The sequence below is a fragment of the Manduca sexta genome, unplaced genomic scaffold (assembly GCF_014839805.1).
Source record: "Manduca sexta isolate Smith_Timp_Sample1 unplaced genomic scaffold, JHU_Msex_v1.0 HiC_scaffold_231, whole genome shotgun sequence".
Taxonomy (NCBI): Eukaryota; Metazoa; Arthropoda; class Insecta; order Lepidoptera; family Sphingidae; genus Manduca; species Manduca sexta.
The window spans coordinates 1-16,669 of NW_023593261.1; the positions used below are offsets into that span (position 1 = coordinate 1).

The 16,669-nt window shown below is 34.6% G+C and overlaps 3 protein-coding genes across 3 annotated transcripts; 2 read left to right on the forward strand and 1 right to left on the reverse strand.

The window, feature by feature from the left end:
• Window positions 1–794: 794 nt before the first annotated feature.
• LOC119192066 (zinc finger protein 3 homolog) lies at window positions 795–16,175 on the reverse strand. Its single transcript, XM_037445913.1, has 12 exons — window positions 15,929–16,175; window positions 15,048–15,194; window positions 14,722–14,850; window positions 14,186–14,254; window positions 13,986–14,105; window positions 13,065–13,319; window positions 7,316–7,489; window positions 5,010–5,171; window positions 4,360–4,518; window positions 3,751–3,996; window positions 3,078–3,353; window positions 795–1,160 (listed from the first exon to the last, which is right to left on the reverse strand). Exons 2-12 carry the CDS (start codon window positions 15,105–15,107, stop codon window positions 810–812), a joined length of 2,001 nt encoding a protein of 666 aa, XP_037301810.1. The 5' UTR covers window positions 15,108–15,194; window positions 15,929–16,175; the 3' UTR covers window positions 795–809.
• LOC119192065 (dnaJ homolog subfamily B member 13-like) lies at window positions 1,611–3,048 on the forward strand. The gene is given in 2 exon segments (XM_037445911.1): window positions 1,611–1,984; window positions 1,987–3,048. Coding segments are annotated over 2 exon segments (1,014 nt in total). The 5' UTR covers window positions 1,611–1,746; the 3' UTR covers window positions 2,763–3,048.
• LOC115453136 (Golgi SNAP receptor complex member 1) lies at window positions 8,407–12,264 on the forward strand. The gene is made up of 6 exons (XM_037445912.1): window positions 8,407–8,633; window positions 9,442–9,617; window positions 9,973–10,062; window positions 10,525–10,676; window positions 11,156–11,272; window positions 11,513–12,264. Exons 1-6 carry the CDS (start codon window positions 8,603–8,605, stop codon window positions 11,631–11,633), a joined length of 687 nt encoding a protein of 228 aa, XP_037301809.1. The 5' UTR covers window positions 8,407–8,602; the 3' UTR covers window positions 11,634–12,264.
• Window positions 16,176–16,669: the final 494 nt, after the last annotated feature.

Below are 16,669 nucleotides of genomic sequence, written 5' to 3' on the forward strand. Positions count from 1 at the left end.
TTGGGAAAATGTTTGGATGTTTGTTACAACTAAACGCAAAACAACTTAAAGGATTTGGATGAAAATCCTCGGAAGTATTTGAATTTTTTAAGTTAATTGTGCTGGCGACATGATTTACGGATTTTTGGAGCGAACAAGGCTTTTCACGCGCATAACCCACGAGTACTTAGTTCATTTAAACAAGAGGCTTAGCTAGCGACTTCGCTCTTGTGGCCATCGGTTCACAGAATAAGCCCTATTGAGTACTTGGTCTGTCCGTGTTCTAAATTTCATCTAAAGTCGTTTAGAAATATCTACGTTTACTTTCTACAAACATGCAAAAATCTATGCAATTACTAGGAGTATTTTTTTAAGTATAGCCAGTATCTTCATAAAAGGTAAAGCTAAAACTTATAAAATTAGCCCCAACACAAACGTTGCGTTGCTAAAGTCAAACCAAGCCTTACGAGTTATATATATTAAAACAAACGACATATTTAACCCTTCGGGGATAAATGCGTGACATTTTAGTACTTTACTATCAAACCAGATAAAGTTTCGTGGACCCACGCTTACGAGTTGTAGACACTATTTTTTGGTCACGCCAATGTAGACCGCTGTCAAGTCTCCTGTGGACCCCTGGAGGTCAAATCAATGCTTTATATGATCTCTTTGTCGTCCGTATATCCGCCTGACACGACCCTATTCTTTAGAAACGCGTCGAGGTATTAAGCAAATTTTTTTATTTGACTGTACCGTAATTTATGGCCCTGGCCATTAGTAGATACTATCAGTCTTAATCATAAACTTGCTTTAGCGTTAAGAAATGGTTATAAATTGCTTAAATAGCTGTGAAAAACATCACCGGTTCCTAGTTTAAACCTTATTAACATCAAGATGGCGGGTTTCGACTTACTGCTGTTCGAGTAAATTTGTATTTTAACTAAGAATAGCTTTGCGAAATTTTTATAAGTAAGACTGTATAACTCACCAGTATGCACTCTCATATGCGCATTCAGTTTGGAAACCTCGTAGAACCCCTTGTTGCACACTGTACAGACGTGGTTCCGTATCCCGCGGTGTTTTTTCATATGCTGGCATAATGTCGAGTGCCGCCGGAAAGTCTTGTTGCATTCGGAACATTTTAGAGGCTTCTCGCCGGTGTGCAGTCGAAAGTGAACCTTGTAATGAAATAAACACAATTCAATAGGGCATCTTGTTTTTACGCACACACACGTCGTTTATCCCCGAGGGTAGGCAGGGGCGCACCTACTATTGCAACTACGTTCCGCCGTGTATATTCCACCCCATGATGTGATAGAGGGCGAGCCTATTACCTTATTAACCACAAATTCTATTCCACTCCGCTCGTCATCCTAAGACATAAGATGCCATGTCTCAATGTCCAGTAAATAACATTGCCTACAATTTCAATCAAACCAGAATATAACAATGCATTCATACTCCCGTTTGGCAACAGAATTTTGCATACAAAAGACCACTGCAAACTATTTAGTTCTCACGTCTATTCGACCCTATGATTCGAACGTTGTGCCACAGAAACCGAAGTGTAAGAAAAAATAAAAGAACTTGGTACTTAGGCATGTCAATAGCAATAAAATCTTCATATATTTTAAACGAGAAAAATTGCTTGTCAACAATCAATCAAAGTCAATTTAAAACACAACTGTCACAATTTACATACAACACCAAAGCTTCTTTTTATTAATTTTCAATAAATCGATTATATCAAGAAATTATTTTACAATGGGTTTCGACTACTACGGCATATTAGGTGTCAAACGTTCGTGCAACCAGAGCGAGGTAAAGAAGGCGTACCGACGTCTAGCCCTCAAATACAACCCGGAACGGCACGACAACGACGAAAACATGAAAAGGATCTTCGCTCTCATCGGCGAGGCTTACGAAGTACTAGTGAACCATAAACGCAGAGCGGTCTACGATCAATACGGGGAAGAGGGGTTGAAAAGGGGTGTTCCAGGCCCCAGGCGTACATCCAACCCTACTCCTATCATGGGGAACCTTTACGAACCTTCCACGAATTCTTCGGCACCAGTAACCCTTACGCAGACCTGCTAGATTACTACGAAAACCCACCTCCAATGTTCGATTCGCCTCTCGGTAAAGGTTATAAAGAAAAGGACGCTACTATCGTCCGCCCCCTAGCTTTAACTCTAGAAGAGGTTTACAAAGGAGGTCTAAAGAAGATGAAGATACAAAGACTAATCTTCACAGACGAATCTTGTTCGGAATTAAAATTACGCGAGAAAGTTCTATCAATTCCTGTTAAACCTGGTATATACCCTAACACAGAGGTGAGGTTTAAAGAGGAAGGTGATCAGGGTCCAACTAGAATCCCTGCAGACGTCATTTTCATAACAGAAGATCGTCCGCATGACACATATGTACGGTCAGGTTTGAGCGATTTATTATCAGTCCATACAGTATCTTTAGAAGAAGCTTTATGTGGTATTACCATTACGCTAAACACCCTGGACGACAGGGTATTAAGGATCAAAATTAGTGATGTGATAACGCCCACGTACGAAAAGATAATCGAAGACGAGGGCCTGCCTATACCCGCGTGTCCTAACAAAGCTAAAGGGAATCTTATCTTAAGATTCCGCATAGAATTCCCAGATTATTTGTCGAAGAAAAGTAAGACCGCTTTTCAAGATGCATTCAAAATCAAAGCAGAGGAAGATGAAAAGTTTAAGAAATTGAAATGTGGTACGCTGTCGACTACGTCTATATTTAATTAGATTCATTAAACATATCGATATTTTATTGTTAAAATGTTAATTGGTCATAGTTATGGCCAAGGGAAATCAAAAGATGGCAATATCCAGATAACCAAGAATATCATAGAATTTGTGAGGTCAACCAAAGAAACTAATTTTGCATGTGCTTAGCTAATAATACCAAAAATACGGGTTAGTTCCTTCAAGCATAACTAAGTCCCTATTATTATCATTTCTTTTTTGAATCATCACCAATTTTCATTTTGTTACATCTAGATAAAATTAATTAAAATAACTAAACATTTGACTGATTTCTTAAATTAATTTCTCACTCACCTTCAAATCCGTAGGATTGTAGAAGCTCTTATTACAAGTGGAGCATATATACGGTCTTTCTCCCCTATGCCTCGCCATGTGAGACCTCAGGGCGTATCCGCTGTAAAACCTCTTCTCACACACCGTGCACTGGTGCGTCTTCTGTTCGAAATGCGTCTGCCGGTGGCGGTACAACATCGTCTTTGTGGGGAATGTTCTTTGACACACTGAACAGGTCGGCTGCTTCGGCGGCCGCTCTTCGTGGGTTCTCATGTGCATTTTTAACATTCCCGGACCCTGGGAATAGAAAATAATCCAATAGTATCTAAATGGACTAATAGACACTGATCGCCTCTTGTCGAGTTACCAGATGGTGGTATAAGGATTGGTGTATTTTTTTTTACTATCGACTACACCTAAACTATACACGATCGCACTCTTAAATATTTTTGATGATATTATCATGACTTTAGTTGTAGGGAACGAATAAAGTGTTTAAATTCAGTCCTACCATAAAATTGGTGTCAATTAATTACAGGTGACACAAACATATTTTATTAGTTTTCGAAAATTACAATGCGTTACCTAGTACCTACCACAGCTACAATAATACTGATTTCTTTCTGATATCACAGTATTCTAAAATAGTTCTCTTTTCAACCTATACATATTTCATTTAAATAAAATATCTCACCTTAAAAGTCCTCTCGCATATAGGACACATCGGGGGCTTCTTGCAATTCGCCTTTATCCAGTTAGTGTGAGAGCGCATGTGTTGTCGCAACCAGCGCGAGTGCTTGAACTCCTTATGGCAGAGGTTGCAAACATGCCTGCCGGGCGACACCGTGGACGTCGCTTGGAACACCACCAGTTGGAGGTACTTCTCCTCATCGGAATTTAATGCTTCGTCATCCTTATTGGCCTCTGCTATTTGATCTGTCTGATGGGAGATATACGAATATAAAAATTTACAAATGAACATAAAACGTCATACTTTTTTTGAAGTCGGTCAAAACGGTTTGAATGAAATAGGATTACAAAAGATGGATGAGACGAAATGGAGATAAAGCAACTTCAGTTCAGTTATCTACTTAAAATTTTGTTTTCTTAAATATGACAATAATTTAATCATCAGGAAAAATTCATGTGTGTCACACGATTTGGGATTGGATCCCAAAGAAAGATGACGTTAAGCGGTCAGTCATAAAACCAAGCCAAAACATTCAACATTCTTGTAAATAGTGTTACGCAAACTCCATAGTGGTATGAGATAAAGACAGATTGAAAAAGTTAGAAGACTTACTTTCTCCATTTCAAAGTTGTCCTTAAGCGTGGACTCGTCGGAGTTCTGCGACTGTTCCGGCGTGCCGAAGAACCCTTCGAGTATATGATTCGGGTTTGTTAGGGGCACCTCCATATACTGCATGTATGTCGGGTCCGTTATTGAAAGCATCTTCTCTTTCTGTATGAAGAGAAATAATGGATATTTTAGATGGAGTTTGCATAGTTAGAAAACCATAGCTCGTCTACGAAATTTGATTAAAATTTATACAACATAGATATTATTTTGTCTTATAATTACCTCTAATTAAGCAAGATTAATAATTGAAGTATTTTGACACCTTTATGCCTGCTCTGCACAAAGGCTAGATTACATTTGACACTAAGTGCTAATCTAAGAAAACTCTATCATTGAGAAGTAGTCACCACAGTTGGAATGGACAAAATGGTGATATATTTTTATAGTCTCTTTTTGTTTTGTATCTGCTATTATTACTCGAAATTGGCAAAATCACCGATAAATAAACGGTGGTAGCCATAACATAAAAGGAGAAAAAATAGTCACCATAATTCGGAATGCGTGATTGTTTTCCAGATTAAGTATTGTCAGAAAATTCAAACAAATTTTACCCATAAAAATGTATCTAATTCCACAAAATTTAAGGTACTTACTTCCTCTCTTTCCCGTTTGACGGCCTCCTCAGCCAGGCGCTTGGCATACTCCCGCAGCGTGACGTCATTGCGTTCCACCAGCTCTTTGTACGCGTGACAGCGCGAGATCTGGTGCACGCACTGCAGGCAGAGCTGGGAGGGAAGACCATCGCCCACCGCCACCTACAACAAGGGAAACAGGTGTTTTAGGGACAGTTCGTAGACAACTTATTATTATTTTATTCAATTTTATCAAAAACTTACAATCATTGACATTTAGAATTCAAACCCTTCATTCAATCCAATACGTTTATTGAGCAATATTTTGCAATTTACTTTTGTAATGATCATAAGTTTTTCCTACCAGGGCGACATATTCACTATTGAATAAACCCTAAATAAAGTTTTAAAACAATTACAAATGAAACTCTGTGTTAGGTATTCGTCGTATTGTTATCTTCGTAACTAGGCATTGTTACTATTAATAAACATCTGCAAGGTAAGGTTGGGTTTGCGTGATTAGAGGTTTTTGCTTACAAACCTTAAAAATAATTTCTACGAGCGCTTACAGTACTCTACATAGCTAAGTTCAAGCTTTTAGAGGAAAACATGCATTTAAGTTTCGCCAAGGTTACTACCATTTCTATCGTTATTGCTTTATTAAATAGTAATAGGCAAGTAGTTAATTAATTACATGCGCAAGTAGATCACAACATTGGTAAGCGATCACCAACAGTACCTACATTGTAGCTCGAGTATTTAATATTTACTAGGTATTATAACAAGCGCAATGTACAGATTTATATGAGTGAGTTGGAGCAAGCTCGTATCGCACGGTAATCCCGTTGTTTCATGATAACTAATTGATTAACAGCTCAGTAATCCACAGGGGCAAACAATAGTGGTCCATTACAAAATGGTACTTCAAGCTGTATTAACCGTTTTTAAAATTTTGGGGAAAGCAGTCTTTCAATAACGGTCTTATCCAGTGTAACTTACTCTGCAGGTTTTAGATGGTGTTTCTGTCCACGAAACACGAGTAGTTGTGACGCTTTATATTAATTAATTTCAATTAAAAAAAATACATGTAAAAATTTCATGCTTACAATAATGAAATGAAATGATTTATTTGAATCCGTAAAATATTATACATTATTTTAGATTCTGTCAATAATATAGCCACATGTTTAAGCGGTGCGTTATCAATCATCAGATAACAAAGAAATACAGTAAATATGACTGCCTCCGTGGTGTAGTGGTACTACGGTACGACTGTAGTATTAAGGTCTCAGGTGCGACCCCGGCTCTGGCAAAATAATATTGGGTTTTCTACTCAATATCAGCCAGGAATCTCAAATTTGTACCCGATATGAGGATAGGCACGTCCTCTACATCCTTCATGGGACAGAATACGCACGACTAAAAGTACGTTGACCAGTTGCGCCCCTGCCTACCCTTTTGGGGATAAAAGGTGTGAATATATGTGAGTGCGTGAGAGAGAGATATGCAGTTCAGTTCAAGCGAACTTATTGATATTATAAACATAACTGTTTAGTGCTACTCAATGTTCTAATTGCAGCTTTGTCCACCCGCCCTATGCCATTTTATGTGGGTGTGCGCAATACCCTTTAAACGCATGTTACTAAAAGGATTTGGCTTAGTACAACAGGCCCTGTGGGTGATATCGATTCCCTGGGTGTGTCAATCATGGGCAAATCAGGTAAAAATCCCAGACAGTGTTTTGTTCTCAAAATCGAACCCAAGGTAAAAGTGCAGCATAATGATTGCTTCTGAAAATTGTCGCGATTTACATACAAATCATTAAACAACAAAAGCATTAATTAAGTAAGCATCTCCATTTTATGTAGGTACATTAAAACATTTTTTTTATATTTATGATAGTTGAAGTTCAAAATAATTTGCTAAAAAGTACTTACTCGTAATTTCTATCCAACGATCATTCAAAAACGAGCCGGCCGATGATTTCCCGCCATCGAATTAATTTCAAAGGTAGATAAAGGACAACAACACATTTCTTCAATTTCCATACCTGTCTCGGTCACCCGCTGGCACGCGTCGAATCCCCGTGCCCCAATCATTGTGCGTACACCACGAGATAGACAAAGACAGAAACACATTTCTCAACCAATTTGGAGAATTCGCTTAACACTTCTGGAATTTCGAAATTGGTCATATCGAATGACTTCTAAACAAAGATGACGCGATGTAAAGGAAGATTGCTGTCAATACATGCTGCTTGCAACCACCATACGAAAGAACGAGACAAAAACAAATTCCCAAAATATCTCAACAATTTGTCATCATACCTGCACTTTTGATATCCCCATCAACATAGTGGCAGTCAGCTGCTCGAACAAAGGTCTCATGTCCTTTTTTATTTCCAAGCAAGCCCGACATATTTTGTCGAACTTCAAATTTTGTATTTTATTAACAGCAGCCATTTTGGGCTGCACTATCGAGCTGTTTTCGTCCTTGTTATACTAAAACACTGTTTCACTATTTTATAAAACCATTATTATTGACATGGTAAAAAGGCACTTTACACATTATAAAAATTATTAAACTATTTCACTGTATTTATTTTTCAACAGAAACACGGTAAATTACTCAATTACATACAGTTGAACCAAGCTCACTTACGAAACCAAATTCCAAAGAAAGAAAGACAACTGAAGGATGGGTGGGGTGACGAAATGTTAGAGCGAGCGAAACAGTTATTTCTTATCGCGGTTTTGTATAAGAGTGAAAGAGACAGATAACTGTAAAATCTGTTCAATACAAGCAGAACAATTTTAATATTGCGGTAAGAGTAGTCTTTATTCTGTAAGAAATAAGATCTAAATAAAAATATTGGTTAATTTGGAACCAGGGCAGGTAGGTAGCTGACCAGACGAAAGTTACAATAGATAGAGCGAAATGAAATTATGAATCTTAGTTCGAAAAATTTTATGAATCTAATATTTATGTTTAAACTAATAAGTCGCTATTCATATTGATTTCAATAATTACTTTACCCTGGCTATTTTCTAGGTTAAACTAGATACTAGAGGAAAACGGAAGTACACGGACAGTAGTTCTTTCTCAATATCTCTATCTTTTTCATGTGCTATAAATCGCTTGAGAAAGACAGAGATAACATTATTGTCTATTAGTGAAAAGTTGTCGTTGTCCCTTTTTTATCACTAAGTAAGGCAGGTCATAGGTGTTTTGCTTGTGACATGTACAATTTAATAATCATGTTTTACTTTTAAAAACCTTAAATTGTCCCAAAAGTATGCATTGTAATTCAATATTTTTATTGCGTAATATGAAATAATATCGTTATATTCATAACATGTTATTTATTTAAATTTATGATATCTGTAACATTCTATATTTCTTATTTCTATTTCCCTTATAAAAGTAACACAAAAATATTTTAATTTTGTTATGACTTTGTGTTTCTCAGCTGTGTCACATTTTGTCAAATCTATACGTCAATGTCATTTTATGACTAAGGTTGCAAATAGTTGTAGATAAACAAGAACAAGTATTAGAAACTAAAAATTATAGTAAGATTTCATAATACTAAAGTGAGTTCACAATAAGAAAGGATGTCTACCATGGCGGGCTCCTCTTGGGAAGGTGGGTAACTAAATTATAAAGGATAATTACCGGTATCATAAGAGCATGTTGTGACGTTGCATTCGCATTCTGTAATAAATTCTTAAAATAACGGGAACAACAACAAAGTTGCATTATAGTTCAAATAATCAGCTGCTATTTACTTCACAGCTAAGTAAGAAGGGAAATGTGACACAATTCGATATTTAAAACTGTTACTCTGCTTACTGCTATGATTGTGATGAAATTTGAATAGCTACTGATTCGTCTCATACATATCAATGAAGAATGCAAATCCACATTAAATATTACTTTCAAATCTTTCGATATCAATAAGTCTAGTTATACATAAAATTTTTGTACATATAGAATAATACTTGCACTTATCTGTCTTCAGTTTACTTAAACCTATTTCAACCACAATGCCCAATGGCATTATAATTGCTGACAATAAAGGGTAATGACCTTTAAAATAAATAGATTTGTGTATAATTCAACAAATTTTGTATGATTGGTCTTTGTTCATTGTAGTTACACCATCTCTTCATCTGTTCATAAGCAGCAATGAACTAAGACATAGGAAGTAGATGGTATCATAGCTGTCCCCATTTAGATAAAATTTTATGGTCTATTGGCACTAAGTTTTTTATTTTTTTTTGTAGATAATGTTATGGGTTATGTGCTTTTATATACATGTAGATTAATATTAGTCTACAAAATATGTAAACACATAACTATCTTTAATCCATGAATAAATACAATATAACACATCCTTAGCCGCTTTTGTATTTTTATAAAGAAATATATATTGTTTGCCCTTATTTTACAGAGCTAAGAAAACAAGCTCGGCAGTTGGAGAATGACATAGATGTGAAGTTGGTAGCGTTCAGTAAACTTGGTATGAGTACCGGCACGGCAGGTCTAAGCTCGGAGAGTGTTCCGCTTATAAACAGCGATGACATGTTCGACACAATGTCCATGGAATTACAGCAGTTACTTAATAAGGTGGGCAATAAAGGCAACAAACAATGTATTTATTACCTTCATTGCAATAGACCACATACCTCGTGTTTAGAACTGTAGGCAACATTTTACTTCATAACTAGCCTCTTATTCTTTATGATAAAAAAAATATACTAGAAATCCCACACACTGGCTGTTATTTCCATCCTGTGATTATATTTTGTAGTTTAAAACTAATAACATTTTAGTGATCCGTAATGTTTAATATGTTGTCTTGATCTTGGCCCAGGTATTTTAAGTATTACCTTTGTACTTATTGGTTATATTTCCCAATATCATTATACATATTCTGTGATGGTTTACATTATTATTTGTAATAAAATATTTCTTGTTTCAGTTATCATCAATAAATGACAAAATGGCAGACTTAGCGCCAAGTGGAACTGCTACAATGCACACTATCAAAAGGCACAGAGAAATATTAATGGTATTTTTTACCACATAACAAGTAGGCCAGGAGTTACAAATCATACTACTTTTAGATATTGTGTATTTTTTGGTTTTAACAATAAGACCTAGTAACAATGGCGGCCTTAGATTGGAACCAAACGAAAAGGCCTTAGTTTGATATCTTGTGAGGTTCCCTGATTAAGCATGGTTGCCTGGTTCGTCCTGCCTGTGTAAAGCTACTACTGACTAATAATATAAGATATGTGGTATTTGACATAACCATAGAACACCCAGAATTTCAGTAACCACATCTACGATGATATATTTTTCTTTGACAAATACATTCAAATATTTTTTTTATAACCAATCATTTATCCCATTCAGAGCCAACCTTAGGTATTAGGGGTACACCCTCTGTCGATTGATTCTGAATACACCCCATAAGACTAGTTGTCTCGGGCGGCCGCCCTGCTTGCTATTGATAATATAATTCGTCCAGGACTACCAACAAGAGTTCTCGAAGACATCAGCGAGGGTGAGCGCCCGGCGAGAGCGCGAGGAGTTGCTGCGAGGTGGCAGTCCGCCGCCCTCTGCCGTCATGGGGCTCAGCCGACGCGACCAGTATGCTAAGGAAGCTAATCATTTGCACAGGTACATTATTCTGCGATACACTATAATGCACTCTTAATAAATAATGACCTATTTCAAAATTGATAATTTGTGGCAGTCGTCGGATAACTATTTTTTTAATACCCTTTTTTTATAGTTGCTTTAAAATTGAGCTTATTAAAGATCGATAAAAAATTAAACCTATAGCATGAAAAAAGAAGGGAAAAATTTAAAGGTCGCAAACAGAAATTGGTTGTGTGATGATTCCCAAAATTGGCAATTTTGAAATGGCCATTATTTTATTAAGAGGGCGAAATAATAGGAAATATACTCAACATGTTTATTTACAAATAAGGCAGAAACATTTTGCAAGTGTTTATGGCATGAGTGAATTATTATAAATTACCATTAATTTATTGCACGGTGTTTTCGTGTGGTTTCTAAAGTGATGAATTTGTTAATTATTGTGATTAGTAAATTAACAATCGCGGGTTATTAACTATTGTGTTGTTCCATTTCAGTTCTCACATGTTAGTGGACGAGCAAATCAACATAGCGATGGAGGCGCGCGAACACCTTACGTCTCAGCGGCAGACTTTCAAACGGATGCAAACCAGATTCAACGACATCGCCAATAGGTAATAAATTGGGACTAATTAAAAAATTACAACATTTCACCTATAATTCGTAAAAAAAAAAGCATTTTTTTGTAATGCCAAATAATTAAAGAATAAAAACCGTTCATTTTTTGTTGTTGAATGAAATTTATTGACAAAATGCTTGCCTGATGTTTGAAAACTGGTCATAATTGCTTATAAAGAAAGGGTAGGACTAAGGAATTTAAATGATAATTATATGTTTTATTTTTTTGTTTCCAGGTTTCCAATGCTAAATAGTCTGATCTACCGGATAAACGCCCGCAAGCGTCGTGATTCCCTAATCATAGGTCTCGTGGTTGCGGTCTGCACATTCCTATTGCTGCTCTATGCATTCCATTGAATTGTACTGTGTGATATGTTACTGGGAAGGCTTTTCATATAGGCTCCTATATGCTCGACAAGTTTTAATGGTCAGGTAATTTTGGTAATCTTATTTCCTGATAATTTATCCTGTTTTGAACATTTCCAAATCCCCTTTAGTATTTTCTTGGTAGGTAAATGCAACATTGAAACTTACTTTTAGTTTGTTTTTTATATGCGTATTCGAAATAATGTTGTCCCTTTCTCACTTATATCACAAAAGTCAATTTTTCAGATATGAAATTAAAATATGTACAAATTTTTTTTATATCACTCCATAAAGGGATTTAAATAACTTTTTTTTTCGAGATACATGGTTAAGAAAAATATGTATTGTTAATTTAATTGGTTGTAAAAAAGTTATTAAAAATAACTGTTAAGTTGATACTCGATTGTTAATTCCAAAAACTAAAAAGCAATGCGTAAAACTAAGTTGTTACTTATGAATATATTTTAACCGAGCACTTAATGAATGTGTAACTTGCAATAATTTTCGTAAATCGTTGAAGTTGGTTATATATTAAGATAATTGTAACATAGAAATATGTAAATATTTATAATCTATGTGTAATAATTATTTTATAATAATAAAACTAACTATTTTATGGTAATCTTTAATTCATTTTTACTCCAAAGAGATCCATATGCAACGACTCGTTTGTTCAAAATAAACTTCGTACCATTTGCTCAGAAAACTGGTTTACACTAATTAATTAACTTAGCATTTGCTTATATTGCTTAGATGCATAGTTAACGAAAGTTTGTAGATATACAAAAACAAATATGCGTAACGAAAACAATTAACAAGTGAATTAAGCTAGAATGATATTACAATGGTTCATTGTAATCCATCAAAATTTATAAAAAGAAAAAAACAATGTGCTAAACATAGCAAGTCGCAGTTTGGAATCCAACTTACGAGTCTTATAATGATAGTAGACTCAACAAAGAGTCTTAGCAGAGGCCTCGCTCTTATAGGGGCCCTGCGCGGTGCCTTTGAGGACTTCTTTTACGATCCTACTGACAAAACTGTTAAAACCGAGAAACGTTATTTTGCTCCCCACAATGACTTGTGTCGTTTTTTTGTTTGTTATCGCATGGGGTCTTGCATCGTTTAGGGCCACCACTAACTCTTAGTGCATTCTTAAGTCAATAGTAAACGAAGAGCAGTCAGAATCATGTTACAGTATTGAATATAGCATGTAACACTGATTCCCAAATTGTAATTCCTTCTTTGAACATAACAACTTAAAACTACACCTGTATAATGATTTTCTGAACACATGATCTGTACGATAATACGATGCTTTGGAAAAGAAATTCATTTAACCACTGTAAAACCATAGATTACCGGGCTTATTCAATCTCTGTATCACTTCCGAGTGCAGTAAAAAACAATATTGCCCTATTATTTTCCCAGTAAATACCCTTCACCGCCATGCAAGGCATCTCTATGGGCTTTCAGTGTGCCCCTTTGTGCAAAACTTTTTTCACATATCTCACATCGATAGGGACGTTCTCCAGTGTGTGTTCTTATGTGCTTTTCTAAGTCTCCTTTTGTTGCGAATTTTTTTCCACACGCGTCAAGCGGGCACATTATATTTTTAAAATGCAGTCGTTGATGAAGGTATAGTTTTTTCTGTGTTTCGAATATCTTATGACATACCTGAAATATTTATTTTATATATGTTTCAAATAAAATTATATTAAGGTAAATATCCCACATATTACGACGTATCCTACATCTTACAACAAATCCCACATCTTCCGACATATCCCACTTATTTCGATATATCCCGCATATATCGACATATCCCGAATATTTCTACATATCCCACATATTACGACATATCCCATATATTGCGATATATCCCAAATATCCTATATATAAAGACTATAATAAAGGACGAATTTTTCGCGATACATTTGTTTACTTTTCATTCCCGATGTTTCGAAGCCTGCAGTCTTTTTTGTCATAGGGGGAAATTATAACGAAGAAATCTGTTAAGTATTCTTATAACAATGTCAAACATTCGCGTAGACATAAGAAAGTATATTATATTTATTACAAAATGCTTTATAGAGGAAAGTATATTTAATCCAGTGGCAGTGTTTATGTATATAGGTTTATTAATAAGACTAAACTGGAGGATCTGGATTCCGTGTTTTTCCAGAGAAGGTAGAATTCATACAGTAACCAGACTGGACGCAAAACTAAATTAAAGGCTAAAGTAATTTCGTCAGCAAACCAATATTGCAGTAAAATGAGGATAGTCGGAAGAAAAAAGTTTTTATAAGATTTATTTCTAAACATAATTTGCACAACACTTACTTTACATTCTAAATCATTTTTAAACTTTTCTAATTTAATTGGCCTGGGAACTTGCTGATCTAGTTTAGGTACTTGTTGGGGCAAGTGATTATCCTCTGTAGACATCCTCCTTGTAGGGCTCTATAATAAGAATATTAGGAAATAATTACCATATAACATAAGAACCATAATATAAACACTAATAAATTGCAAGATCTCACCATTGTTACTGAAGATTCAAATATATCTTTTCTAACTGATAAGACTTGATTTTTTAGTGAACTAGGCCTCTGAAAAATATTATACAATAATATATAAATTACTAGCTTTTGCTTTCGGCTTCGCCCGCGTGAATGAGTTTTCCGGAATATTGTTTTTTTCTGACTTTCTTGATATGTATCGTTATGTTATGACCAAATTACACAAAATCATTTGTAGCCTATGTGTTATTCTGATGCATAACCAGTATTACTGTAAAGTTTAATCCAAATTTGTTCAGTAGTTTTTTTGTGAAAGGAAAACAAACATACATCCATACATCCATCCTCACAAACTTTCACATTCCTAATATTAGTAGGATTTATTCTAATTAATAAATGCATCAATATGTTGCACTTCCAACTACTCTCTCAGTAGTAAAGAAGCTCTGTTCCTGGTAGTAGGATAGCATATTATACATATTATGTTATACAGAGCCAGTATTATACTTTTGTAATAAATTTGTAAAACTTTAAAACAATAAGTTATAGATACTCACTCTTTCACAATTCTGTGTGAAAGATGTTATGTCATTGTTTATATTGCTAGCATCATCTTTTGCAAAAAATACACTTCTTGTTTCCCTCCTTTGTGAACTGTTTGATTCATCTTGCAGATTTAAATCATCCTAAAAATAAGAGAAGTATATTATAACTATTGAAAAAAAATTACCAAGAAAACATCAAATACAAAAAAATTATAATATCTTCATACATGTGCACTTTTTTCTAAAAATATACACATTTATATGCATGCAAAAAAAATGAGAATATTATGTACACAAATCAGAATATCTAACATTATTACTCTTTATTTCTAATTTACCTCCATTTCATCTTCAATATCCACTCCAAACAGCGATCGCAAATATGAATCACTCTTCATAGCTACAATTCTTAAGTTCTTTACACTGTGTATAATTTCATAACATATTTTACATATTTTTTGTGGTAGATTATTTCTTTTGAATACCTGAAAAATTTAATTTTATTGCAGATTTGCAAGTATTTTTAGAACTGTTTTTGGCAGGGCCCTGGAGGAAAGTTGGGAGGGAATATCTGTGGAAGGAAAATATGGAGAAAAGAGAAGGAACCTTCTTAGGATGGGCAGAGGGGAGGGAGCCAGGAAATGTCAACAAGCCCTCAAAGACCTCAATGTGTAGTTACGACTATGAGGTATACACACAGGATTGCATGCCTAGTGCTGCAGCGAATGTGCCCCGGTACATTTTTGTGTGAAAACTGAGTGCACAAGAATTGCTCAATAAAAAAAGGTGAGTGTTAATGTAGAATTAATAATAAAAATTACCCTACAAATATAATTGCTTTATTTTAAAACAAAGCAAGAAAACAACCGTAATATTATATAATGAAAAAGTTATTTAATGACTCTATAACTTATTGAGGGTAGATATACTGAAGTTTATAACTTAAAAATTACTAAAATGAATATGTATGTAGTCAAATAACATTATAAAAAGAATGTTATTATTATACGTTCACTTTAAAAGGAGAAGATTGTTAAGTATTTAATAATTTAGCTTAGTTCCCTAGCCTTCAAAAAGTTTCACAAAGTATCTAGTAATGTATCACTAATTAACAAATTTAAGTACGTAATGATAACTGAACGAGTTGCCCACCTAATAAATATTCTATTCAATAAATATGACATAAAACTTTAAAATTTTAACAATAATTTATATTTACATTTACTGCTGTGGATGTGTAAATATCTTTCACTAAGTCTTGTGTTTCGTAGAGGTTTATAGCGCCAGCGTTCTCAGACAAAGTCTACACATATCATCAATCATAATCAATCTCTTTTCCTCCATTTTCAAGAATACCACTTTGATTCTTTATTAATTTATTACAGTTTTATAAAATATCAGGATCCACGGGTCCACGACCAACACAAACTAGACAACACAAGACACCACGAAATATTATGACGTTTGGACATATGACATAGACAGCTGACAGCGGGCTGAATTTGTATTTTTGTCTCTTTTATGCCAATTGACAATCTATATTGTTATCTCACTTCAGCCAATATTTACCTGCCTATGTTAACGAAAGACAATATATTAAGGCGATACCTCAAGGTCCATTTTCATACATTTTGTTTCACCTTTAATCTGGGTAACTAAACAAGTATTGGCAAGTAAAGAATTTAAATTCACGTCTAGTTAGTGATTAGTTCTCGCAGTTGAAAGAAAAACGTAAAAATAATTAATAATCATGGATATTTCTGCCTTTAAAATTTCGTCATATTAAATTTTAAAGGCAGAAATATCCATGATTATTAATTATTTTTACGTTTTTCTTTCAACTGCGAGAACTAATCACTAACTAGACGTGAATTTAAATTTTTACTACCAATACTTATACAATTAAAGGTTAAACAAAATGTATGAAAATGGACCTTGAGGTATCGCCTTAATGCATAAA